The 27,852-nt window shown below is 33.6% G+C and overlaps 1 protein-coding gene across 5 annotated transcripts in view; it reads left to right on the top strand.

Annotated features, from left to right (window-relative positions):
- Positions 1–27,852, top strand: part of chd2 (chromodomain helicase DNA binding protein 2) — a 63,314-nt gene that overhangs the window by 5,132 nt on the left and 30,330 nt on the right. Inside the window, exons 5-23 of one of the 5 annotated variants that reach the window (XM_009293623.5) lie at positions 978–2,484; positions 2,796–2,905; positions 6,745–6,979; positions 9,928–10,014; positions 10,334–10,395; positions 12,363–12,479; positions 14,643–14,795; positions 17,120–17,256; positions 17,361–17,586; positions 18,298–18,398; positions 20,404–20,445; positions 20,556–20,725; positions 20,848–20,972; positions 22,073–22,289; positions 22,620–22,709; positions 22,799–22,989; positions 25,410–25,598; positions 27,060–27,222; positions 27,312–27,464. In XM_009293623.5, the coding sequence (XP_009291898.1) occupies positions 2,844–2,905; positions 6,745–6,979; positions 9,928–10,014; positions 10,334–10,395; positions 12,363–12,479; positions 14,643–14,795; positions 17,120–17,256; positions 17,361–17,586; positions 18,298–18,398; positions 20,404–20,445; positions 20,556–20,725; positions 20,848–20,972; positions 22,073–22,289; positions 22,620–22,709; positions 22,799–22,989; positions 25,410–25,598; positions 27,060–27,222; positions 27,312–27,464 (2,520 nt within the window). In that variant the 5' untranslated portion in view covers positions 978–2,484; positions 2,796–2,843. Of the gene's footprint in view, positions 1–977; positions 2,485–2,795; positions 2,906–6,744; positions 6,992–9,927; positions 10,015–10,333; positions 10,396–12,362; positions 12,480–14,642; positions 14,796–17,119; positions 17,257–17,360; positions 17,587–18,297; positions 18,399–20,403; positions 20,446–20,555; positions 20,726–20,847; positions 20,973–22,072; positions 22,290–22,619; positions 22,710–22,798; positions 22,990–25,409; positions 25,599–27,059; positions 27,223–27,311; positions 27,465–27,852 lie in introns of those variants that run through there. The other 4 variants (XM_021467690.2, XM_073929466.1, NM_001281462.1 and 1 more) reach the window with 4 other exon arrangements.

Raw genomic sequence — 27,852 nt, 5'->3', positions numbered from 1 at the left:
CAACTCAAGTCTCACATTGTAATAACAACTTTATAACATAGTAAGGACAAACAAACAAAAGTAATTGACGTTTTCATTTATTTTAATGTTTTTTGTTGACGTCACTGGGATACAACTTTGTTCTTTGGTAATTAAGTATTAACCCTATATAGGGCACTTATTGATTATACTTATCAGAAACAAAAACCTAGTGGTTCTAGGGGTTATTACAAAACTTGTGACTGTATGACTCTGGGGAGAAAAAAAGGCCTATTGTAATAGGTCAATGAATGTATGGTTATGAGAACGTATTAAAATGCAAAAATTGTAAGAAAGTATTTTTTTTATGAAGCACATTCAGAGAAATAATAGCTAATGACAGACATATGTAGAATGGACTATTAAAATGCTTTACATATACATATTAATTTTTAGGCTTGCTGGAATTAAAATAAATTGTGGGGCCTATCATTATAGTTAGAGTTGCAGTGTAAAGAGTAAACTTAAAAGTGAACCAAATCCAACCACTATATTTTTACTTATCAAAAACTCAAGGTTTGGTAGCTTTGATAATTGAGATTGTGCTTCTGAAATTGTGTGAATAGAATGTAGTTGAATTTAGTCATGCAAAAAAAACAAACATGCAGTAACTGTGTAGCATTCTTGTGTTAGCATTTTAGCCTTAATATGGATAATAGTGGATTTTGTTGATCACTTTGTTACACGACTATTTTATTGGCAAGATGTGCATATTAATGAAGTTGTTCTTCAGATTTACTATATGAAAGGTACCTTGCAGTATTGTCTCCAACTCTGTAATCGCTAATTGGAGAACGATGCAAAAGAATTTGGATGTAGTTTGGATTTGTAAAACAATTTAGTTTTGTCTGTAGCTGTATTATATTAGTACGTTAGCATTTTTATGAAAAGCTGTCATCGCATCTTAAGAATACATTTGGGGTTTACATGTTTCCTTCTCCTTTTTGATTTCATTTAAGAACCAATTCTGGACAGTCAAGTGGAGACTACTGCTTAATGAGGAAGATGGCGGCTCATATTTTGCTTTTGGATTTGAAAGAAAGACATTTTGTATTTTGCTATGATGTTTGAAATCGTTCGCTAATGTGCTTCAACAGTTGTATGTATTTCATGTTTTACTGCACTGTATTTGTTTCAATGAAATGCCTGTATTTTAAAACTTTAAATGCTTCTTTTTGTCTTTTGAAACGAAAAATAAAAGTTCGTGTTTGAACAATGAGTTGCCCTTATTGGATGGAAGATATAAAAATGAATTTCTGCAAAATATTCACTTTGCGGTTTACATCCAAGCGTCCAACACGACTCTTCAAGATCAAACTTTTTCCCTAAAAAACAAAAAAAAAAAAAAAAACAACAACAACTGGTTAACCTCAAAATTACCTGCAACTGCACTAATAACTGTCATGGGTGATGTTTTCGAATTCTGATCTCACCCCACTGGTTTTTAAATAATTGTCTTTGCTTTTTTTTTATTTCAGAATTACGAGGGTTTCGCTAATTATTTTTTAATTTAATCTATTCAAGAACAGACCAACAAATTTCATGCTAAATAAAAATCAACCATTTGCAAGATCCAACTTTAAAGTGTTGCTGCATTAAGCATAATTTTTTTTTTCAAATTACATGTAAATGAGTTAATTTAATTGTCTAAAATGGTGTCCAGTGTAGTCCAGAACCCACTGCAAAATGGCAGTCTGTTGTATCATTTCCTGTCTATGCAGGAAGTGAAGGCTAAAATAATATTTTTTTTATTAACATAAAGAAAGGAACTGCCTATTTAAACACCAAGTTATTCAATCACTACACTAGCAAAGCAGGACTTACTTAAGCCGATAACTTGTCAATGAAACAACTAGTTTTTATTGAAAATAAAAGGGGTGGGTCTTCGTGCATCACCTGAGCTCTGGGTAAATGGAGAGAACGTCAATCAAAGGCTAAGCTCTCAGTGCTGGGAAGGAGCTTTAGATGGCGGATGAACCTTGGGAAGGGGAGAGCGTTGAGCCTCGCAGGGCTCTCGATAGCACTTCTATCTCAACTTTGTCGAACTTTCAGTGCCTCTCGGGGCCCCTTAAACGCGCGAATTTGTTCGTTTTGTGTAGTTTAGGACTGTAAAGACGTTAAAGCGTACGTTTAGTGACTTCTTTTCGTCGAAAAACGCCGTGCTGTGTGCGTAGAGTGGCCAGTCGTTGTTTTCCCTGCCTTGCGCTGGCAGCCATGGCGGTCCTCCATTTTTAGTGCGCTCTGCTGGGCTCATATACTCTCTCTCTCACTCTCTCTCTTCATTCAAATAGCCATTGCTGGATTACCAATATTATTTTTCGTTTCGAATATTATTCCGATTGTTGTTTTAATCACAATCCTGGAATATTTTTCTTTTTTTTTTGTTCTTTATGGCCAAAGTAACAAATCGGATATTTTGTCAGATGTGAATGTACTACTGCAGTCCTCCTCATGTCAATGCAATAGGTATGTTTACATTGTTTTGTCGATTTTCCTTGCTTTCATCGTTATGTTTTAATCGTCCTTTGTCTGATGACGCAGTAAGAATTTATGCATGTGGCTCTGTGAATGTATTGCCTTGAAATGCCATCGACACATGGATATTTGACATCGAGTACAGTCGAGCAGGTGTCATTACGATTCCGATGCTTTTAACTTCAGGAGTATTGGAAATATTTATTTATTGTCGAATTATCCGAATTTAGTTGAGCCTTCTCCGCCTATTGCTACGGCATGACTTGTTTTTTATGGTTCGTCCCACTTTGAACTTTTGACAGTTAATACCTGGACTAAAGATCATCTTTAATAAATACCAGAACAACAACATGATGAAGAATAAGAGTAAAAAGCAAGAAGACGAAGGCTCGACTCAAAGCAATGCTTCCAGGTACGATGTTTCCTTTTTTTCTTCTCTTTTTAAAACTTGTCTTGATTGTTTACATTTACAAGCATGGTTGATCACCTGTGCAGAAGTTTAAACCACAATGTCTGTAAATTTAGATGAGTTTCATACAGTTGACCTTGGGATAGATGTATAGCCACACCCTGATTTTGTTTGATTTTCTAAAAAGTGTATACAAGGCCTATAGGCCTTTTTCTCCAGTTTATACAAGAGATGCACAGTGTTTTATACAGATTTGAAATCTTTATACTGCTGTAATATTTTTCATATAAAGTCATGCATGAAATGACCTTGTTTGATTAGCATGTGCTGCATTGCACCACTGTTTAGGGTTAATGATATTTTAAACATTTTGACATAAAATCAGAGTTTAGAATTTGAATGTTGTAAATTGATGTTTGTTTTATACACATTACCTGTTTGGTCTAATTTCCTGAGATATTTGAATGGAATCCATTTCACATGAATAAAATGTTTATAGCAAGTTGTTTCATTTATAGTGAAATTTTGTTTTTGCATTGGCACATTTGAATGTTTAACATGTCAATTTATTTTTAATTATTTGTTGACAAATGAGAAATATTTAACTTTTTGTTAATACTGACAAGCTGTTGCATATTGCATAGTTTTAAAAAACTTGTTTTTAAGTGTTTTATTAAAGGTAAAAAAATCCTTTAGTATTTGATTTAAAGGTCACATATGTGACATTAAATAGTTGTAGTCATTCTTTAAAGACTTTATGGGCTGAACTTTTATGAGACCCTTAATGGCAGGGGTATGCTACCTCATAACCAAATTAATGCAATACTATCCCAGTACTCATTCAGGTGTTCCAATAATCAAACCTATTGGAATGATTGACTGTTAGAGCACAGTGTAAAAAACTAATTATATTTTATAAATAATATAAATTATAGTTTTATTCATATTTACTTTTTAAGAGGCCTTTAATTGTTAAAATTATAATTTATCATTTTTAAGAAATGCATTTTTACAAAGATTTTTTAAACTACAGAACTGTGTAAAATAAGTATATTTAAGAATTCATTTTAATTTATTAGTTTTATTCATATGTACTTATTGACTTTTGTTAAAATTGTCATTTTAATAATTTTCAGTGATATTTAAAAAAACATATATTTGAACTTCAGAACTTAAGACCACTTTAAAATGTTAACTTATCTTGTACATTACCACTAATGATACTAAAGTAAAATAAAAAGCTTTCTCTAATGCAGATATACATTTTAATAAGTATAATTTCCAGCAAAAAAAAAAAAAAGTTTTAAAAAGCTTTGTCAGTCTGTTATACAAAACACAACTACAACTTTACTGTTAAATTGTTAAAATAAATAAATAAATACTTGAAACTATTTGAGTAGTCAGTATTGTTTTGGGCTTTATAGTAACCTTTGCTAGTCATAATTTAGGATAACAACATAAGTTATACAAAAAGCAATATAAGTGATGTTTTAATCATGGATTATTTGAAGTTGACTTTTTAACCTTCACACTGCCTTTTCTCTAATTTGTTTATACTTTTTTACCAAGACCTCATCAATAAAGGTTAATCTTAAAAAGTTGCACATGATGTTTTAATGTATGTACTTCATATGACATGGCCATTTTTCATTTATTTCATGGTTGTGTGGGTAAGAATTTCCTTGTAACTTCCACTTCAGTTCCTGCTCTGACACGGAGTCTAATTGAAAAAAATTTTGAAGGTGATTTATCATTCAATGTTGCACACATTGCTAATGTGACAATGTATAAGCAATCATGAATTTACAGCACACAAGATTACATTCATCCAGTTTGTTTACAATGTCTTCTAGAAATTCTAAATCAGTCCTGTACCCTCAAAAGCACATTTTTACTGATGTTTAACTGTGGCAGCCATTTTATGTGTGCTCCTAAAAGAAACAAGAGCTGCAAACATGCTAGATGTGAGATTTTTCTTGCCAATACACTTTATCAGAGGTTCTCAAATGCTTTATATTACATACAGAGCACTTATTTGTTTCATTATTGTACAAGAGTGATTTCATTAAATGGCTGAAAGTCCTCAAAGGCACAAAATGGCTCTTGCTTTGTGCTGCATAGCTTGTATTAGTTGCTGCATTACATAAAAGCTTCTTGGAACTACAGGAACCGGAAACGGAAAGTCTTCTGGGGGTCACGTGGTCTCAGTGAATTCTCATTGGCTCTTTTCCGGCCTAGCAATAAGCAGCCAATGAGATTTTATCTGAGGGGATAGATCCGCCCATTCGTGATGTCAGCACCCATATATGGACAGTCTGGCTGCTTTGTCAGCAGCTGTTTGGCTCGGTGGACACATGACGGCTGCTAATTTCTGTACTCTGCTCGCTTTCAGGTTGCATTATGGCTTCCATGCGTGTCATCTGATCGAATTATATGAACAATACACGAGGTTTTAGAAAGCCTGTTTTTTTGTGTGAATTAGTGATGATGCAACGGAGTATCTAGTAGATTTTATAGCGTCGTCTTTGCTCTATTTTTTTAACCATATAAGGAAGATGATTTTGTTTCATTTATAGTAAGAGGGGCTGGGCTTGTTTAGGAAGAAGTCCTTGCATTTAATTTTAGGCCTAAAGGGCAAAGGACAGCAGAAGTGGTCTGACACAAAATGCCAACTTCAAGATGATGCAATATAATTGCTGTATGATTTTGGAAACATTTTTTTTTTGTGTAAAACTATATCATGACGTCCAAACGTAAAGATGTTTGTATTTACTTCGTTTCAGCTGCTCAGTCTGAATGTAAAACAAAATATAATACTACCAAACATTGAATAAAACATGATATACAAATATGGGAAAAAAGAGAAAGTTGTCGTTTTTTTTCTCCTGGATTTACTGGATTAATTTAATGTTAATTGCTAAAACAAAAGTTTTAATTAAAATATAATTTAGTGCATTCCTCCTTAAAAATTGACAGTTTTTCTAAATTGAAACTACAAAACAAAAAATAAAAAGTAAAATAATCAGAAGTTAAAAAAAAAAAAAAGTATCCATGTTTTAGGTATTTTGACCCTTCTTGTTTTGCGCTTAAAGCTAAGTTGGCAATACAGAAGTTTTGTTTAAGAGTATATATATTTGTGTGAATTTATTTGTACTGTTCTGTAAATTAAAGGTCATTTCAATTTGCAGGTGTTGTTCGTGTCTGTTTGCTATTTATTTTAAACAAGGGCTGTTATTTACAGTTCAGTGCACTCAGGTTTTTCAGGCAATGTTTGTATTGGAATTCTCACCCCCATCCCTAAATCATTGGAATGCTGTTTTTTAGAAAAGGACAAAGTCTCAGCATGCTTTCAGTCTACATTTCATTGTTTGACCGACTAAGATAATTAGATTTTACCTAAAAGAAGGACCTGTCAATTTAAAATTAGCCAACTAACTGTGAAAAGGGGATATTTAAATGGAAAAAAAACCTATAAACACTGATTTAAAGAGTCTTTACTGAAATAAAATATATATTCCATAAAGCCTTTATAATTTTTTCTTCTGAAGACCATTGGGAGATATTTGTTGGTTTTAATTATGAACTCACTTCATTTGGGTCAAAGTACAAGACATAAAGTAAGACTAAATGTGTTTCCCAAACCTCTTCATATTTTAAAAGTGATATTTAAAAACTTGTTTGGGAATATTAAGAACTTTTTTCAGTTTGATCAAAAGGAATAGTACAAATTCTTGTCTTGTTTGAATAAACCTTAATGAATGAGATTTTAATGAATCTTTAATTTTAGAACCAATTATTGTGATTTTACTGGTTTCTCAAAATGCCCGTCTTTAATGTTATAGCAACTCAGCATCCGAGGAATCCAACCGCTCTGGGTCGGAGTCTGGAAGTCAGTCGGAGAGCGAGCAGGGCAGTGAAAAAGCACAATCCCGGCATTCTGAATCCAACAGCACGTCTGATTCTGAGAGCCACTCTGAGTCAGGCAGCGAATCCAATGGGTCCAAATCTCATCAGAGCTCAGCGCAGGTCAAAGACAAACCTGTCAGGAAGAAAGACAACCTGGCGGATGTGAAGAAGGTACACAAAAAGGCCAGTCTGATCATTGATATTAACCCCTGAACTATCACACTCTTTTTTTTTTGACCTAGAAGTGAAAACTATTTGAAGATTTAGTTTAATAAATATTCCCTGATATAGTTTACTGATGCCCATGTCATTCAAGATGTTAATTAATTTGTTTCTTTAGTTAAAATTAAGGTTTTTGACAAAACATTTCAGGATTTTTCTACCTGTAGAGCAGGGGTGCCCAAACTTGGCCCTGGAGGATCGTTGTCCTGCAAATGTTAGTTCCAACCCCAGTTAGACACACCCGAGTTCGCTAATCAAGCTCTAAAAACATCCATTCAGGTGTGTTGATGCAAGCTGGAGCAAAAATCTGCAGGACACCGGCCCTCCAAGACCAAGTTTGGACACCCCTGCTAAAGAGGAATTATATAAATTTCAGTGAAGCTTTTCATGAAGTTCAGAGCGCTGAGCATCATGAAAGCCAACTATATGGCGAAAAATCCTTTAGTGTTTTCCTCAATAGATAAAAAAATGACCAGGTTGAATTACAAGGCTGTGAGTAAATTATCAGGAAATTTTAATTCTGCAAGTAAGCTAAACCTTTAAATGGCAGATCTTCAACACTCTGGAGCACAATGTTGGTCTCTTTTTTTCAATGAAGACAGTTTATCTGGGGTGCGTTTCTCAAACTCGAGGCTGAACTATCATAGTATGATGTATCAGTTGGGAAAAGAACGATGTAGTGATGAGTGTTTCCCCAAAACCATAGTTTCTCTGTCGCAGATCCATTGCTTGAACCACATTAGTTATAACGTAAAGTGCCATAATGATGCTCTAAACAGGGTGGAGCAACTACTTCTTTAGAGAAGAACCCCATCATTTCTTTGTGCAAATTATATTGTTTCACAGGCATTAAAAAAATCCAATATTAGTTTTGGTAAAAACATGCACTCTTTTTAATGATATTTAAAATTAATGTAAATGGCACATATAGGGCCTGTGTTTCCTTTACAAATATTATTGAGAACGTTACATATTCTATTCTAAACATAAAATCACTTACTAAAGCTAACACATATTCTAATACTATATATAAATCATATGAATAAATAAATAATGAGGCTGTTAAGAAATAAAATGTATTATTAGGAAATGAAAAAAACTTTAATACTTTAATTATTAATATTATTATTATGTGGGATATTGTTTATTTTTTGAAAAGTTTACTTTTACAGTTTGACATGCAAACCACTGAAGAAATGTTCTTTCCAACAGGCCCATGTCATATACAGTACAGATACTTAATAAATAACCTACTATGAATTAAAAGCATTAATGTATGCTTTGTTTTTTGTTTTCACAAGCTTTGGAGACATAACATAAATTCCGCTTTTAAATAATAGGTCACCTGTAGCTTTTGCCAGGAGCCCTGGCTGTGTTCAAAATGACATCAATGTTTTCAAGGTGCACTGCGACGGGAGCACAATTGTAAACAATGAAACATGATTATGTAAACATAATTCCGAGTTTAAATATTAGAATGTTGTAAATGAATAGGGAATAGCGGGGATAACAGGAAATAGAACACAGCTAATTACAGCTCTAGAGCATACAAGTTTGCGATGCAGTTTGCAAATCTTCATTTGAACAATGGATTTGGGAAATGTCAAATCAACGAACTATGTTTGTTACGACCCAACTTGTGACTTTGTGGCTAACGATGGTTTTCAGAAACGCACCCCTGGCTGTTTCTGCAGATTTTTTTTTTACTCATTTATTTTTTTGCATGTAGATTGCTGCTGCAGAGTAATAGCCTGCGTTTGTTATACTTTTGTAGTTATTTAGCAAATAAATACATTTACAAATTAATAATCCAAAATTAAATGTGTATGAGATACAAATAATAGTAAAAAACATATAGATATGAAAATATTATTTGGTGTCTATATACAGTGTTCAGCATAATTGAGTACAGCCATTTTGAAAATGAATATTTTTCTCCATTTCTCAGTGAATATAGGTATGATATAAAGTAATGTATAGGTATAATGTATTTTGGTGCATTTACACAAAACAATTTATTAAAAATATATATTTATTAAAATAATATTTTAGTCACCAAACATATTAATAAATTGAAAGATTATACAGTGAAAATTAATCAAAATATTGCATAAAACAATTTCAACCTACAAAACTACATTTTTTCAATTTTTTTGCTTCCCTTGATATTTCCTTTTTTTTTTTTTACTATTTAAATATTCTTCTAGAACATAAATTTGGGTGTACTAGTTTTTTGACCGTTATTGTAAGTTATTTTGTTAAATAAACTCCAGATTTGGCTTCAGTACTGACTAATCTTTTGTATATGAACAAATATAATAATGTATACACACAGAAATGAAGGTACGCATGTTGTCGCCGGGGTGTTACCTTTTCAAAAGGTACAAATTTGTACTTAAAGGGTCCATATTGGTACCTCAAACATATATTAATACCTAAACATTTTATGAGGGACACTTTTGTTCTTTTTAGGTACCAATATGCACTCTTGAGGTATTAATATGAACTTTTTAGGTACAGATTTGTATCTTTTGAAAAGGTACCACCCCAGTGACAGCTTTCCTTTACCTTTCCTTTTCCTTTCCTTTTTTACCTTTATTTCTGAGAGTGTAGCTTCCTATTAAAAATATGAATTTAAAAGATACATTTGTGAGGGATGTACTTATATATGCTGAGCACTGTATATCTGCATAATATATTAAGCACACATATTATTAAAATGCAAACTTTTATTTTGGATGTGATTGCAATAAATTATTTGATAGTATCAAAATAGATAGCTTGCTTGCTATTATTGTCATAATATTATGGTTTAAAATATGTAAGTGCAAATGTCTGACAGGTGACAGTTAATTGGTTGCAAGCTTTTAAAAAGAATTTCTCCCTGCTTACCGTAGATGTGGGAAGAACATCCTGATGTTTATGGTGTGAGAAGATCCAGTCGCAGTAGACAAGAGCCTGCACGCCTTAATATTGGAGCTGAGGTAAATAATAATTCAACCCTGACCTCTAGTGGTTGCTTTCAGTCTTTCACATCCTCATTTCACACTCGTCGGAAGAGTTGACGATCAGCGGGTTCTGCTTCTGAAGGAATTATTACAGTCATGGTTAATTAGTGGAGCATAAACACTCTATGTTTGGATTCGGAAGTGATCAGGCTTTGCAGTCTTGACTTGTGTAAACATAACCCTGTGTGCTGAAAGCTTTGTTTTCTTGAGTAATCTAAAACATTATGCTCTCATGCTGTTTGATCTAGCTTGTTCCTTGTATTCTAAATGGATTTTCATGGGTTTTAATTTTTAGGGCAGCAGTGATTCAGAGGGAGAAAGTTCCAAACGAAAAAGCTCTCGGCAGAAAAAGAAAGAGTAAGTGTAATGGAAGTCTACAAACAGGTCTCTCGTCCAACTTTTTCCATGTGTATGTATAGATTTGTTGTGCTTATGATTTCCTTTTAGTCTTCATGAATGTCAGTATTTATAAAACATACATTTGTATTCATCATTTATGTTTTTGCATGTGTCAAATGTCTTTGCTGTTTTTATCATTGTTATTTTGAACATTAAATACGGAAAACATCCAGTAAATGCCATTCAGTGTAACAGTAGTTTAGACTATATACCAAAATATCTTGTTAGGCATATTTATAACAAGGAAAATGTGATATGTGACATTAAAAGGGTCTATTAAAGGATGACAGTGCAGCTCAAATACTCGTTTATGGATGTTTTTAACAAGAATGTGGCGATACATTTTATTAGTTTTCTATTTGTATGATTAGTAAACGTAATTGTACATGTATACATCTATACCAAGAGTGTCCAAACTTGTACCTGCATGTTTTAGCTCCAACCCAAATTAAACACACCTAAACCAGCTAATCAACCTCTTTCCAGGTGTACTAGAAATGTCCAACTGTGCAGGGCACCGACTCTCCAGGATTGAGTTTAGACACCTGTGATCTATGCTTTGTATTATAGCACCTTTATCAGACTCTTCTTTTTATTCCCATTTTTGAGTGTCATAAAAACACATGACTATTCTCATTTTGCTATTTGAGCAATGGGGATGCCAAAAATGTTGTACTTTCCAATAGACCCTTCTGGGTTCGTTTTCAAAATTTCTGAAAATTCAGTTGGATAAACTTAGAGCGCAGTGACACATTTGCACACGCATCGCGCAGCACCCATAGTTAAACTCACAGCGGTTTATTATCACACTTTTATGTCAGCAAGAACAAACAGAAGCATTGTCTGATTGACAAGCAGCAGCTTTTAATGTTCAAAAGATTTAAAAACGCCAAATGGGATGAATTTATACCCTATTTTGAAAGTAAAACACTCTAATAGGTGGTGCAGTGTGTGGGTTAGAGGAGGGCTGTTGTGGTTCTGTGACTGTTGGTGTTGGTTGCATGGTTAACAGTTATGAGGGTTAAAGTAACTAGGTTAATTTCGATTTAAATAAAAAAAATATATATAGTTATCTAATATTTTTGTGGGGTTTTTTTTGTGCGTTTGGGCTGGTTTTGGACAGCTTTTGGGCTGGAAAAAGTCTGCTATATCTGGAAACACTGTTCCTAAGTTTAGCCAACTATTATGACTTCTGCTTCTGACAAACTTGGATGTGTGCAAAAGGTCCATTTGTCATTTTGAAATTTTTATATTTTGCGTCAAACAACTATATTAATGCATTTCTCATAAAAAAGTATTTAGTCGTTTCGAAAATCACTTTCCTTTATTTACATTTTGTTTTATCATTTTAATATGTACAGGTTATAACAATTATATCTGTTACACTGTATGGTGATGAAACATATATTTTTAAAATGTAGTACATCAGTTTTGAGTAAACTTTCCATCAATAGTTTAAGATCTGTATGTTTTTTTTTTTTGTAAAATGTAAACTTCTGTTTAACAGCGGTGCATTAAATTGATCAAAAGTGACAGTGAGGGTATTTAGAATGTAACAATTTTGTAAATAAATGCAATAATTAATAATTATTCTAAATAATTTTAATAGTAATTATCATTAATAATTATTATTAGGATAGACACCAATATTAGATTTCTGAAGGATCATATGACACTAAAAGAATTGTAAAAAAAAAAAAATTAACCATCAGAGTTACTTTGTAAAATAAATTCACAGTATTACACTTACTGTATTTCTAATTAAAAAAAAAACAGTCTTGGTAAAACCCAAACCTTTTTAAATGCTAGTATAAATGTGTGCGGAGCAAAAAATGAAACGGACAGACTTTCAGCTTCACGTTTGGTCAGCAGTTAAAGCTATTAGACGTCCAGTAGATGAACCTGTGGTATTTCTGTGTTGAAAGAAATACCTGGAAAGATGATGACTCAAATGACGAAGAGGATGTTGAGGAAGAGACCAGCAGTTCAGAGAGTGAGCAGGAAGAGAAAAAAGTTAGATCCAGACGACTTCCTGCTAGAAGGTAAGAGTGTAGCGATGCCTGGCCTTCAGACAGCACATCTTGAAAAATAGGAGGCTGTCTTAATAAACGCAAAATGATGAGCAAATCATGGGCTCTTTTTAATTAAAATGCTTGGCTAAATAAATGGTGGTAATATTTATTATTTTTTGGCTCTCTCATAAATTATCGCATGGATTCTAAATTGATAAGGCATATATTCTGTTTCTGGCATAATGATTTTTGGTTGGAGTCAAAATTATAAGCCCTCCTGTGAATCTTTCAAATATTTTCCAAATAATATTTAACAGAGCAAGGAAAATTTCACAGTATTCCTCAAATATTTTCTCTTCTAGAGAAATTGTATTTTTTTTTTATTTCAGCTACAATAAAAGCAGTTTTTAATTTTTTTTCAAAAGCTATATTAAGGAGAAAATTATAGCCCCTTTATATATATTTTTCGATTATCTACAGGTCAAACAATACTTATACAATCACTTGCCTAATTACCCAAATGCCTGATTACACTAACCTAGTTAAGCTTTTTACTGTCACTTTAAGCTGAATACTAGTATTTTGAAGAATATCTAGTAAACTATTGTAGATGTATACACTAGATATCGCATAAAGACCCTGAGCGTACGTCAGTAGCGCTGCCATATTTGTACAGTGCTCCCAGGACAAAAGTCATTCAGCCACACTTAGTCAAGACTAAAGTCAATGTGAAGATGCTGGACTTTAGCGCTGTGTGCGGGTGTAATAACGAGCAAACAAAGAAAACAAAGCACAAAGGCAGAACAGTTCATACTGTAGGTAAGATTTCATTTTTTGATGCTTTTTATGTTACGAACTTTCGTGTTAAACAGGTAACGTTATTGATGATAATGGAGTCACTTACTGCACTAACGATAAGGCGAAGTAGCACCAAGTCACATTTAATACTTGGCTTATGCTAGTTTTGTTGAATAAAATGAGCAAACAATGTAAATTAAATATGACAACAAGACGCTGCGGTGCTTGAAACTTTTACTATTGTCGGCTAAGTGAACAAGTTGTTCATAAGTGGGATTCATTCACAAACGAAATGCTCCCTCTGTTAAAATGAGAAGTGGAAGCTTCAGGGTGTGCTTTAGGGCATGGATTAAATCAAATTTAACAGGGAGGGAGGATAATACATTTTTAGTGCACATAAACACACGCTCTTTGTCGACAATGCCCATACGATCACTTATCCATCAAGGTAGAAAAGTGATGTAAAATCATAATTTGACCACCGGGAAAACTCATAGGTATATGTGCCTTGGTCCCACGTTAATTTCAAAGGAGCGCTACCTTGTACTAAAATGGCTGCTCTATTGACTTATTCCTTCCAACAATAGCTATAGGCGACATCTAATGTAAATATCTATGGTAAATTATTATGTACTGTCATCATTCATTCATTCATTCATTCCTTTTCTTTTCGGCTTAGTCCCTTTATTAATCCGGGGTCGTCACTGCAGAATGAACCACCAACTTATCCAGCATGTTTTTACGCAGCGGATGCTCTTCCAGCCGCAACCCATCTCTGGGAAACATTCACACACACTCATTCACACCCACACACACTAATACACTACGGATAATTCAGCCTACCCACTTCACCTGTACCGCATGTCTTGGACTGTGGGGGAAACCGGAGCAACCGGAGGAAACCCACGCAAACGCAGGGAGAACATGCAAACTCCACACAGAAACGCCAACCGAGCTGAGGCTCGAACCAGCGACCTTGCTGTGAGGTGACAGCACTATCTACTGCACCACTGTGTCACCCCTACTTTCATCATGACAAAATAAAATAAATCAGTTATTGGAAATTATTAAAACTATTGTGTTTAGAAATATGTTGAAAAAAATCTTCTTTCTGTTTAACACAAATTGGGGAAATAAATATACAGAAAGGCTAATAATTCTGACTTCAACTGTGTATATTTTAAGTCAAACATTGATTAATGCGTTTAATACATGGACTATTAGATTGGCTTTAAATGTCTGACAGCTGTCTCAAGGCTATTGGCTCATGAGTAAGGCTGATAGGCGGCAAAATCAATCGCTACACTAGTAAACGTATCCGGGACATGGAGCAAAGAGCGGCAAGGCTAGCAGATTGAAAGAGTGTGTGTATATATTTGTTTGTGTTTATCTTAGACCACAGACCAAATCATCTGCTAGTAAACAGTCACAAAAGGGACGAAAACAGAGAAAGCAGGAGTCCTCAGATGAAGATGATGACGATGATGATGATGACGAGGAGGACACTCCAAAAAGACAAACACGGCGGCGGGCTGCTACTAAAGTCAGGTGTGGATTGTTTTTATAAAGATTTGTGTGTAGATTGTGCAAACTACTGAATCCCTTACTACGGTATATATATATCTTTTGAGGGTTTTTTATTTTTACTAGATTTTAACCTAGTCAATATTTAATATTCCATGAGATGACATTTGTCTCAGGATCCTCGTGTCTTAAAAAATTGCAAGCAAAATTTTTTCCATATTTCATTAGTGAACAAAATATTTTTGTTAAATTAATTTTTAAATTTGAGTATCACATATGGTGTCTCAGACTATGCATTTATTGCATTTTTTTTTAATTTAGGCCTCATAGGTTGCCTGAGATGTTTCTTTTGCTCCCACAATTATGATAATTATGTTTCGTAATCTCCATAGTATACAGTATAAACTTTACACACTGATATTTGATAAGCACAATATTCAATACTAAAAACACTTCAATAAACTGTTCTCTGACTATAAGGCTTCACATGTTTAAGTTTTACACCACATGGCATTTTTGGAGAAACTGTTTCTGTAAGCAAGTATTTTAAAAATACTCATAAATGTCTCTGTCAATGTTTTAAACTATTCTTTTTAATTTGCCAAAATAACACAAGTGGCAATTTCACAGCTGTCACATCCATAATGGAAAAATGTCACATCCATAACGACACTTTTTCCTCATAAATTTAAAAATATTAAATAAAATAAAACCAATATTTTTTGTTCTATAGAGAGACAACTCTTATCCTTTTGATTAGCATTGTTTCTTTTGGGTTGTGCAGTTTAATTCACAGAAATTCTACAAAGTATGCTGTATACTGTAATCTTGCAGACTTTTTTTGTCACATCCATAACGCATGTTTATTTTCCTCATTTAAAATATAAAAAATGTTTGCAGATTGATATTTTTCTGGTCCCTTAACTCTGCGGTCAGTTTTTGGAAAATATAAGCAAAAGTTTCAATGTATTGTTAATATATGCTTTCTATGCGAATTTATGTTTTGAGTTTTTACTACAAATGTCACATCCATAACGCTGGGATTGCTCATATATATATATATATATATATATATATATATATATATATATATATATATATATATATATATATATATATATATATATATATATATATATATATATATATAACAAATGAAAGCATATATCCAGATATTTTCTTTATACACTTACTTGCCACTTTTTTGGGTATACCTTTCTAGTACCGGGTTAGACCACTGCTTTAATCCTTCATGGCAAAGATTCAACAAGGTACTGGAAATATTTTCCTCAGAGATTTTGGCCCATATTGACATGATAGCATGCGTCACGCAGTTGCTGCAGATTTGTCAGCTGCACATCCATGATGCAAATCTCCTGTTCCACCACATCCCAAAGGTGCTGTATTGGATTGAGATCTGTTGACACTGTGGAGGCCATTTTAGTACAGTGAACTCATTGACATGTTCAAGAAACCAGTTTGTGATGATTTGTGCTTTATGACATGGTGCGTTATTCTGCTGGAAGTAGCCATCAGAAGACTGTGGTCATAAAGAGATGGACATGGTCGGCCACAATACTTGGGTAGGTTGTGGTGTTGACACGATGTTCAGTCGGTACTAATGGGCCTAAAGTGTGCCAAGAAAATATCACCACACCATTACACCACCATTTTTTTCAATCTTATATTGTTCAATTTTGGTGAGCCTGTGTGAATTGTAGTCTCAGTTTACTGTTCTTAGCTGACAGGACTGGCACCCGGTGTGGTCTTCTGCTGCTGTAGCCCATGTGCCTCAAGGTTCGATGTGTTCAGAGAGGCTTTTCTGCATACCTTGGTTGTAACGAGTGGTTATTTGAGTTACTGTTGCTTTTCTATCAGCTCAAACAAGTCTGGTCATTCTCCTCTTACCTGGCATTAACAAGGCATTAACAAGGCATTTGCGCCCACAGAACTGCTGCTCGATGGATATTTTTTCTTTTTTGGACCATTCTCTGTAAACCCTAGAGATGGTTGTGCGTGAAAATACCAGTCGATCCGCAATTTCTGAAATGCTCAGACCAGCCCGTCTGGCGCCAACAACCATGCCACATTCAAAGTCCTGTATATCCCCTGTCTTCCCTATTCTAATGTTCTGTTTGAACTGCAGCAGATAATCTTGCCCATGTCTACATGCCTAAATGCATTGAGTTGCTGCCATGTGATTGGCTGATTGGACAGGTGTACCTAATAAAGTGACCTAATATAAATATTTATCCTTTTTATGTCTGGATATTTATTTTTGTTTATCATGAACGTTCTTATTTGTGATTGAGTTATAAAATATAGCAACAATACTGTATGTGTTATAGTTACAAAGAGGACCAGAATGATTTTGAGACGGACTCTGATGACCTTATTGAAATGGCAGAAGGGGCAGAGGAGCAGCAAGATGATGACAGTGAGACCATTGAGAAGGTTGTTGACACTAGGACTGGCAAGAAAGGAGGTAAAACCCTTAGGATGTTCTATTCATGTTAATATTCAGTAATAAACTCCTGCTACTGTTCTTATTAAAGCCATTCCTTTTTTTTCTAATCTTTGATATAACAGCTACTGGAGCTTCCACAACTCTCTATGCCATTGAGGAAAACGGGGACCCTGGAGCAGACTTTGACCCGGAGAAAGAGGAAGGAGAAACTCAGTTCCTCATCAAGTGGAAAGGCTGGTCCTACATCCACAACACCTGGGAGAGTGTGGATTCCCTCACTCAGCAGAAAGTCAAAGGCATGAAGAAGCTGGAAAACTTCAAGAAGAAAAATGAAGAGCTTAATGCCTGGTTAGTGTACACAAGACATACTTTTAGAATTTGGCATTTTCTATCATCATTCAATCAAGAATGCCATTTTTACTTGGACCTGGTATTTTGGCTTTTTTTGTGGATTAAATTATATATTTATATAATTATCAATATATATATATATATATATATATATATATATATATATATATATATATATATATATATATATATATATATATATATATATATATATATATATATTGTTTCTATTCAATTATGATTTCAACAGTATTAACCATAACCCTGAATCAATGTAGTTTTGTTGAATTGATGCAAGATTTATGTTGAAGTATTATTTTGGTAATACTTTACAATAAGGTTCTATTAGTTAATGCCTGTTAATTTAGTAACGAACTTGACAATGAACAATACATTAATTATGATTTTCATTCATGTTTAATGTTAATGAATGAAAATAAAGTTGTTCACTGTTCGTTCATGTTAGCTCACGGTGCATTAACTAATGTTAACAAGCATAAATTTAGATGTTAATAATGCATTAGGGAATGACCTACTGTTGACCGATTATACAATATGGAACAAATATTGTTCATTGTTTGTTAGGCATATGAACTAATAAAACCTTACTGTAAAGTGTGAACAGTATATTTTTTATGCAATCCTCATTTTTAACGTCTAAACACTGACTTCAAGCATGCATAAATTAATTTAACATTTTTTTCAAAGGTTGAAAAAAGCATCCCCTGAGGATTTAGAATATTACAACTGTCAGCAAGAGCTCACAAACGACCTGAGCAAGCAGTTCCAGATAATAGAGAGGGTGATTGGTAAGTCTTATCTTAACTCTTATTCTTAAAAAAAACTACACTTCTGAAAGCTGTGTTTTTCAAAAAGAAGTCCCTTAACGATGTTCACGCCAAATGTGAATTCACGTATTTGCAAGAGTAGATTATAAATACGCAAACATGTGAAAAGAGACGAATGCCCATTGGATAGCAAGAATGATGTGGAACACGTGATCCGTTTGTCACAAACATGCAGAATTTCCCTCAATTGAATATTTTATGCTAGTTATAAAAATTAAACTCAGGTTAAATGTTTGCATAATGTGAAAAACATTCCATGAGTAATCTAGAGCAAATGGCGCAATGCTCATGTTTTTTTGCATTTGGTGTGAACCCAACATTAAAAGGATAGGTCACCTTAAACTGAAAATTCTGTCATCATTTACTCAACCTTACTAGTTCCAAACCTGATTTGCTTTCTTTCTTGCGTTGAAATCAAAATAAGAGATTTTGAATAAAGTTAGATATCTGTAATCATTGACTTTCACAGTATTTGTCCTACTATGGAAATACGTAGTTAGAAGTTTCCGCATCTTTTTAACACAAGAATTCAACTCTTATAAAAGTTTAGAACCACTGAAGGGTGAGGAAATAGAGCAAAGTTACATTTTTGGGTGGACTATGGAGAAAAGTTCACCAAGGCTTTTATGTATATAAATGAAATATAAATTCATATTCAGACTTATGACATAATATATTTATTAGGGTGTCAAAATTAATTGTTTTTTGGTGCACCGTGATGCAGACGGGGACAATTCGATATTGGTTCAGTAATATTCCTAACCGGTTATTACGTACTGGCGTCATTTATCTTCTATGCGGGATGTCGCAGTAGAATACTATGTCGAAGGAGGCGAGGGCGAGTAAATAAAATGCTCCTACTACTTTAAAAGGTAAATAATTATGCACAGTTCAACTGCTTGTGAGTTTGCTGCAAAGTCTTTTATTGACACTGTAGAAGGCAGTCTTTTCTTTTCCTCTTGGCTGTTAAATCGATACTTGTGTATCCAGACACGAGTGTGCCTAAGATGTTTTCTCCAATGTGTCTATTATGGATTACCTGTGATAACCGCGTATTATGCACATAAAAAAATGTAACCGCGGCTGTTCTTCCCGTGTCACTCATTCGTGAACATCGATTTTATTTCAAAAGCCAATCGCGGCCCTTTATGTTGAGCGAGTGAAGACAATAACCAATCATAGGGTTGTTAGACCTCCTTTGACTGCTCAAAGCAAGCGGAGTTTAGTTTGATACATACAAAAAAAATGTTTTCTTTGATTAGGTCAGAGGTGCAGTTCATATATCTTACTGCTTGGATTAAAGGGCAAAATTGTATTACAAATAGTATATAAATATTAATATATTTATAGATTTTAATAAAAAAAAAATCTTGTGTTGTGAAGAAAAAATCAAATTTTGTATAGAAAGCATCGTCAATGCACTGTCAAATACTCTGAGATATCGAATTGAACCGAATCGATGGCATAATAATCGTAACCGAACCATGAGACCAGTGTAGGTTCACACCCCTAATATTTATTATATATTATTTCATATTTGTTGTTTTAATAACACAAAACCAAATCTTTAGGACCCAAAAACATTTACTACGCAATGAAGTAAGAATTAACCTATAATTTCTAATTTCATATGTTATTAAAGCAATAGGCATTAAATATAGCGCCTTTTTCTTGAATGTCTTTGTATAAAAACAATCACAAGTGTAATATATATACTCCTTTTTAAAGGAGAGATTGAAGTCAGTAGAAAAATAATTAGTATATTAGTGATCCATTCAAAAAGACTGGAAAAGAGTCAGAAGTTTTGAATGAATCAATTGAATGAGTGAAATAGAGTCAATATTACATTTTAATACAATATAAACCTGTCATTTTTACTTAATATTTCATTTTTAATATTTTGGAAGGTATCCTTTGAATGTTTTATTAAGGTCTGTTGTTAATTATTCTTTTTTGTCTCAATCAGCAACAAGAACAGGCAAATCACAAGCAACTTCAGACACTCCTTGTAAGTTTCATAAGTTTCCTTGTTTTTTGAAATCTCAGAAGTAGATTTCAGATCTACTTTTTCGGTAGGGATGTTTACTACTTTAATCATCGGCTGATATGTTTCAACAGCTCATAAAAGCAGCTCTGGTGAGCCCGAGTACCTGTGTAAATGGATGGGTCTGCCGTACGCTGAGTGCACATGGGAGGACAGCGCTTTAATCAAAAAGAAATTTCAGGCCTGCATTGACAGTTTCCACAACAGAAACAGCTCCAAGACTGTCCCTTCCAAAGACTGTAAGGTGAGTCTGCGCAGATGGAGCTTTGATTTCTTCTTATCACTGTTATGTTTTGGGAAAGGGTGTTGAAGCACTGCTCTGGTATGTTATGTAAGCCCTGTTATCTTTTTCTGTTTAAATGGAAGGTGTTGAAGCAGAGGCCAAGATTTGTGCCCTTAAAGAAGCAGCCATCGTACATTGGAGATGAGAATCTTGAACTCAGAGATTACCAGCTAGATGGAGTGAACTGGCTGGCACACTCCTGGTGCAGGTATGTAACGCACCAGAGGTGTTATGAGTGTGAGTGTGTCTAAATGAGTGTGTTTGGGTGTTTCCCAATAGTTGCAGCTGGAAGGACATCTGCTGCGTAAAACATATGCTGGAATAGTTGACGGTCCATTCCGCTTTGGTGACCTCTGAAATAGAAAGCATGTTTTTCTGTCCTTAAAATAGCAAAAGTGGATCTGAACACGCCTTTAATGCTTTTGCGCCATGCGTTTTAGACTTTGAGCCTAGATTGTTGAAATCGAGCCCCCTAGACTTTCTTTGCATTTGGACTTCATTTAATTAAAGCCTTATTAATAATTAAATTATTAAATAATCAACAATATTGACATAAAAATAATAACTGTCCTAATATACAATGCTATCTGGATGCATGATTAAATATAATTGTTTAATCTAATTATATGTTATAATAACAATAATAATAATACTAATAATAATATTAATAATAATAATAATAATAATAATAATAATAATAATTATTATTATTATTATTATTATTATTTAATTAAAATAAGGTTCATTATTAAAAAAGAGAAAACAATCACGACAACCTTATCCCAACATTTGTATACAAAAAATTGTAGTGTACGTTTATAAACAAAAATATTAGCCTTCTTTCAAAAATATTTCAAATAAAGTGATGTTTAACAGAGCAAGAACATTTTTCAAGGTGTGTCTTATTATATTTCATCAATGGAGAAAGTCTCATTTCTTTCATTTTGGCTGGATTAAATATAATAAAATAAAATAAAATAGCTTTTGACAATGATATTAGCCCCCTAAAATGTATTTATTTATTTTTTTTATTGGCTAAAGAACAAACTACTGTTGTCCAATGACATGCCTAATTAACCTAATCTTTAAATTGCACTTTAAGCAGAATACTAGTGGACTGCAAAATAACTAGTAAAATATTATGTACTGTCATTTATGGCAAAAAAGCGATCAGTAGTTAGTTTTTAAAATGAAAAATGTTGTATTTTCATGTTCTTGACTAAGATGACTTAAGTCTACGTTTTGTCTGCTCATAATAATATTGAAGTAACTGATCTCTCTTCATCAACTCTCTGGTTTGTTGTACAGGTGTAACAGTGTTATCTTGGCTGATGAAATGGGTTTAGGAAAGACCATTCAGACGATCTCCTTCCTCTCCTACCTTTTTCATCAGCACCAACTTTACGGCCCCTTCATCGTGGTGGTGCCCCTGTCGACCCTCACGTCCTGGCAGAGGGAGTTTGACACTTGGGCCCCGGACATGAATGTGGTGGTGTATCTGGGAGATGTCACAAGTAGAAAGACAGTAAGACAATCTAAAAATAAAATAATGATAAAACTAGCGATCCCGGACAACTGGTGTGATCTGTGGGCATCCATGCTGTATTGCAAAAGTTGTGTTATACTATAGAATAGAGACTTTGACATTCCATACATGATTTTTTTTTTTAAAAACTAAATATTTCCCTTTGGAGTTGACTATGAGATTTGTAATTATGCCCGAACATGTACTGCACACTGACCATTTAAAAAATGAACAAGCGTAATAAGGTCACTTTAAAGGAAGTTGCTCTCATGATTCACTTAAATCACCATGGTATGTAGGAAGGTGGATTACAATTTCTTATCATTACAGATCCGAGACTATGAATGGATCAATCCACAGACAAAAAGGATCAAGTTTAATGCACTTTTGACCACATATGAAATTCTACTGAAGGACAAGGTATGAGAACCACATCTTTGATTTAATCGTTTGTTGTCATTTTTCAATAATCGGACATTATTGAGTTGAGTCTTGTTGTGTGTGTTCAGGGAGTGCTGGGGAATATAAACTGGGCTTTCCTTGGAGTAGATGAAGCTCACCGGCTTAAGAATGACGACTCGCTGCTGTATAAAACTCTGATCGACTTTCGATCCAATCACAGGCTGCTTATTACCGGGACTCCTCTGCAAAACTCCCTCAAAGAGCTGTGGTCCCTTCTGCACTTTCTGATGTCTGACAAGTAGGTACTCATAGTTAGGGTTACGTCTTTAGATGCAAATATAGATTCATAAGGAGTGGAAAATAAAGAGAAAGACCATTTTCTAAATGGCCTCAAAGTATTAATTCTAAATTAGGGATGCACCGATACCATTTTTTTGGGTTTGATCCTGATACCAAAATTGTGTGTATCAACCGACACGGATCCGATTCCTATACTGTGCTGTTTTTTTTTAATGCTTTTTAAAGCATAATACAGTTTTTTATAGTTCTGGTAATAATATATCTATATCATAATATATCTTCTTTAGCAAAAGTAACCGACCTACAATCTAGCTTAAACATGATGTGTGCTGTTAGCTAGGCTACATTATTTGAGCATTTGTTATGATATTGATCTGTTGTGGTCCAGCTTATGTTTCCTTTGAAACCCTAATCAAAACACAAACTGTTAAATAAATTATTAATATCAATAAAATTACAGTCAAATATTCACAGTTTCATAGTAGCCTATATTAGGCTAAATAATTTTCTGTTAATGACAATCCATATTGCGCCAATCAGTTTTACTTTTATTAATTGAATCAACTACTTTGACCACATTGAGCCAGGCTTTACAAACTATTTGTAGCACTGATAGCATTCCCCTCGGAAGAATGAACTCATTCGGAGAGATGAGAGAACAGAAACTTTCAATATTACATAATAATGTTACAGAGCGGCGCACATCTTGTCTGTGCAGGCGGTGCGTGAATGAAACACTTGATGCATCACTTAAACAGCACACAACTTCCAGTATCTGCGAACACTTTTAAAACTTAGCAGCACAAAGGGGAGAAATCAGTGCGTTGAGGATTTGTCCAATGTATTATTGAGCCTTTTCTAATTTAAAATTTCAGGCAGCCCTACTTTGTTTGTGAAGAGCAGGTAATAACTGTCTCTACCCCAGTGTTGAGAATGCGATCTGCTGATCTAACAGACACAGCGCAACATAATTTGAAACAGCAATGTTGCAGGTCAAAATGAAGCCAAAATGAAGCCATTTAGTGCAAAACTAAATGCATTTCACCATTGATTACTTATATTAACAGGAACAAATAGTCTTGGAGAGTTTTTTTAGTTGTGGCAGGAAGAACTGAACTGAACATAATTTAACCACTTTGTGCTTCACATTAAACTTTAGAATGGATTCAAAGTATTTGGGATATTGTAGGCCCACATGACAACTTTCTAGGCCCTTATAGTAGGCCACCTTCATGGCTTTTGTTGGCTTATGAATTACACCACATCAATTATAGCTCATGCGCTAGATCGAATTTGAATCGGTACCAGCTGGCCGATACCCGATCCAGTAAAAATATGTGGTATTGAACTGATATCAGTGCATACCTATTTTAAATAATTATTTAGTATTTACATTACTTATGTAATTTTACATTGTGCTGTACAAATAATAATGTGTATGTTTATTTTGGGTAATCATTTAACATTAACAGTTAAAAAAGTAACAAAAACAAAAGAAAGCTGGCTACTTTATATTATTGTTTCATATTAATGCAGTTTTTACTGTGCTTTGTATTAAATAAATGCAGCCTTTATGAATATGAGACTTTTTCAAAAAACAACTGAAATTTCTGATTTTTTTTTAGCTTAATTTCACTTTATTTATTTATTCATAGTTAGTTAAACATCAATTAGAACTTTAGAATAATAGATTACAGTTTTTTAATATGCGTTCTTCAGCGATCTTGCGTCTTCGTGTTCTCATGTAACGTCATCATCAAAAACAGAATTTTATATAGATTATTATAGATATAATTATTAAAGTTCAGAGATATTACTTATTTATCTCAGGAGTTTCCCTAAATGAAATAGTAAAAGCAAACATTAACATAAAAGTCTTTATATATACATAAACACATTAAAGGGGGTTTATTTTCTTAAATTCATATTTAAATTTGTGGGTTTTTTTTTGTATTGTGTAAAGTATATTTTTAAGGCTTTTGTGCATGTTATATATATTACAAAGAGGAAAAACAATAAATCTTTGTAAAATTCGTGAAGGTCATGTGACCTTCAGGAAGAACGCAGCATCTCATTTCTTACAGGACGCGTTCTGTGTTCTCACAGTCTCCTGAGTTCATTCTTCCGAGGTAACCTGGTAAGAGTCCGTTCTCTGCATTCTTGGAATTGAGAAACAGCCAGTGTCTTTTTGTTGTTTACTTAAACAGTAAACAGTTGATTGTCTTTTGGAAACAATCAAAAAATTATTAGCAGGTATTGAGTGCACAGAAGAAATCTAAAGGGAACCATCATAATGAAGGGTTTAAATGGGTCTTTAAACAGAAATGTATGTAGTTGCTAGGAATGAGGTCAGCGTACTTTGGGGGGTTCTTGCAACAAAAAAGTCAAACCCATACTTTGCAATTTGCCTCCCTTTAGGTTTGAGTCCTGGGAGGATTTTGAGGATGAGCATGGTAAAGGCAGGGATAATGGTTATCAGAGTTTGCACAAAGTTCTAGAGCCTTTCCTGCTACGTCGTGTCAAGAAAGATGTGGAGAAATCCCTGCCGGCTAAAGTGGAGCAAATCCTCAGAGTCGACATGTCAGCCCAGCAAAAACAGTTCTACAAGTAAGCACCATTTTAGCCCTTTTCATGCCTCTTTCCAGGCATGTGTGCTTTGAAACTTCAGTGCAGCTCTAAATTGAGTAATTATTTTTACGCTTTGCCAAATTTTGATACACGACATTCCTGATGTACTTTTTTTTAATCATCGACTAAGAATTTAAAAAAGAAGTTTGAAGTGCATAATCAGACATCTTCTGTTTGTTAGTGCCATGGTACGGCTTATGCTGATGAAACGTGCACTCTTTTCTTTCAATAACCAAATAAATCACACATAAAATGATGGTGAGAAAATAGCAGTTAAGAAAGTATAGGCCAATGATTGGGTAAATAAATCTTGAATCAAAAATATCTGCATTGATTTTACTAAGGAATAGCTTGTTTGCATTGTACAGTAAAAGTAAAAAAAAACTATGTTTGAAACTGAAGTAATTTAGTATATTAAGGTTTGACACCTTTTGAAAACACTGGCATTTTAAGTTTAGTGTTTCTAGGTTTAAAAAGAGCTCAGATCTTGGTGCTTGAAACTGCATAAAAATGTAATTGAGTTGCTTTCATAATAAGTTTTATTATTATGATATAACAACTATATAAAATAAACAAATCTTTTTGCTTTTGCATAAGTTGAATACTCTGGATTCTGCACATGTACCTACAGTTAAAAAAAAAAAGTAAGATTACATTTTAAATATAAGATTAAATTTAAAATTATATTTAAGAGACTAAATTGACAGCAATTCAATTTTGGCCTTGGGACAAACAAGCCATCAAAATTACTATACAATACTAAAAAGTACTAAAATATATTATATTTATAAAATACTCTAAAATACTATAGAATACTATAACTGTTAGCATTTGGTATAATGTGTATGTACTGCATATATATGTAAATATGTAATTTGCCACACTTCTAAAGTGCTTGAAATGTTTGAAAATGCACCTGTAAAGTTCTTAAAGTGTTAAAAAAAGACTGGTAAGAAACAAGAACTGTAAGAACTATGGTGTAAGACAACTATGGTGAAAAACAAGGTGAAAGAACTGATTTATGCAAAATAATTAATATATATTTTTAACATTTGAATCACATTTAAAGAACAGAGTAATGTATTGTGTTGTAGTGAATTTATTCTGTAACATGTTTAATTAAAACAGCTTTACAGTATTTAAAATGAAAATACAGCATATGTTTTGCTGAAAATTACAACTTCAGTTCATTTTGAATAGAAGGGTTCCTCGGAGAGACACCTGCCATAATCATCATGGACCAATAGTAGTACTTAATTTAAAAGTACTTTTCCAAAGTTTTTTTCAAGCATTTGAAACAAACTTTGTTTTAGCCTAATTTTGCATAAAGTTACATCTTTTACATTTTACATAAAGTTACATTTTTTAGTGTTTAAAGAACATCTGCCCATCTCACCTTTTTTTAAAGTGTAGTCTTAATGTAACAATTTATTTTTTCAGATGGATCCTAACAAGAAACTTCAAGGCCTTGTCTAAAGGCACTAGAGGCAGCTCTTCTGGCTTTCTGAACATTGTCATGGAGCTGAAGAAGTGTTGTAACCACGCTTTCCTCATCAAACAACCAGAAGATGGAGAAAATGATGCTCCACAAGAGCATCTACAGGTATGACAGTTCTAGATTTGTTGAATTAGTTCATTGCGTGTCATTTTCAGGGTGTTTCTTGATGTTTTTGTTTTATTTATTTGATTCAGAGTTTGGTGCGTGGTGGAGGGAAACTGGTTCTCCTAGACAAGCTTCTCACACGACTGAAGGACAGAGGCAACCGTGTGCTTATCTTCTCTCAGATGGTCCGCATGTTGGACATTCTTGCTGATTACTTGTCTATGAAACGATATCAATTCCAGGTATGATCTCAGCAGTACTGCAAAGTGTTGAATAATTTTCTTGTTGATCTTCAAATTAATGACATGGTTGTCTACTGCCGAAGTAGTAAAACATTATGTAAGCTGTTAGCGTATGGATTTTCCGGTGAGCCTTTGACTGGCATAAATGTAAGTGAAATAAATTTAGCTACTAAATAGTGCACTTAAATCTCACTGGGATAACTGAATGCAGCGAGTGACACTGCAGAAATTTAAGCTATTTAGTCAAAATTAAAATTACTCTGATACAATATATCATTTAAATGTATTTTTACTAATGGGTGCAGGACACTGGATTTAATATTTTAGTAGGCTTTCCACACTTCTTGAAAGGACCTAAAAGTACTGATGTTTCAGACAAATGGATTCA

This window comes from Danio rerio, chromosome 18, assembly GCF_049306965.1.
Source record: "Danio rerio strain Tuebingen ecotype United States chromosome 18, GRCz12tu, whole genome shotgun sequence".
Lineage (NCBI taxonomy): Eukaryota > Metazoa > Chordata > Actinopteri > Cypriniformes > Danionidae > Danio > Danio rerio.
This window is presented reverse-complemented; position numbering and strand designations above follow the sequence as displayed.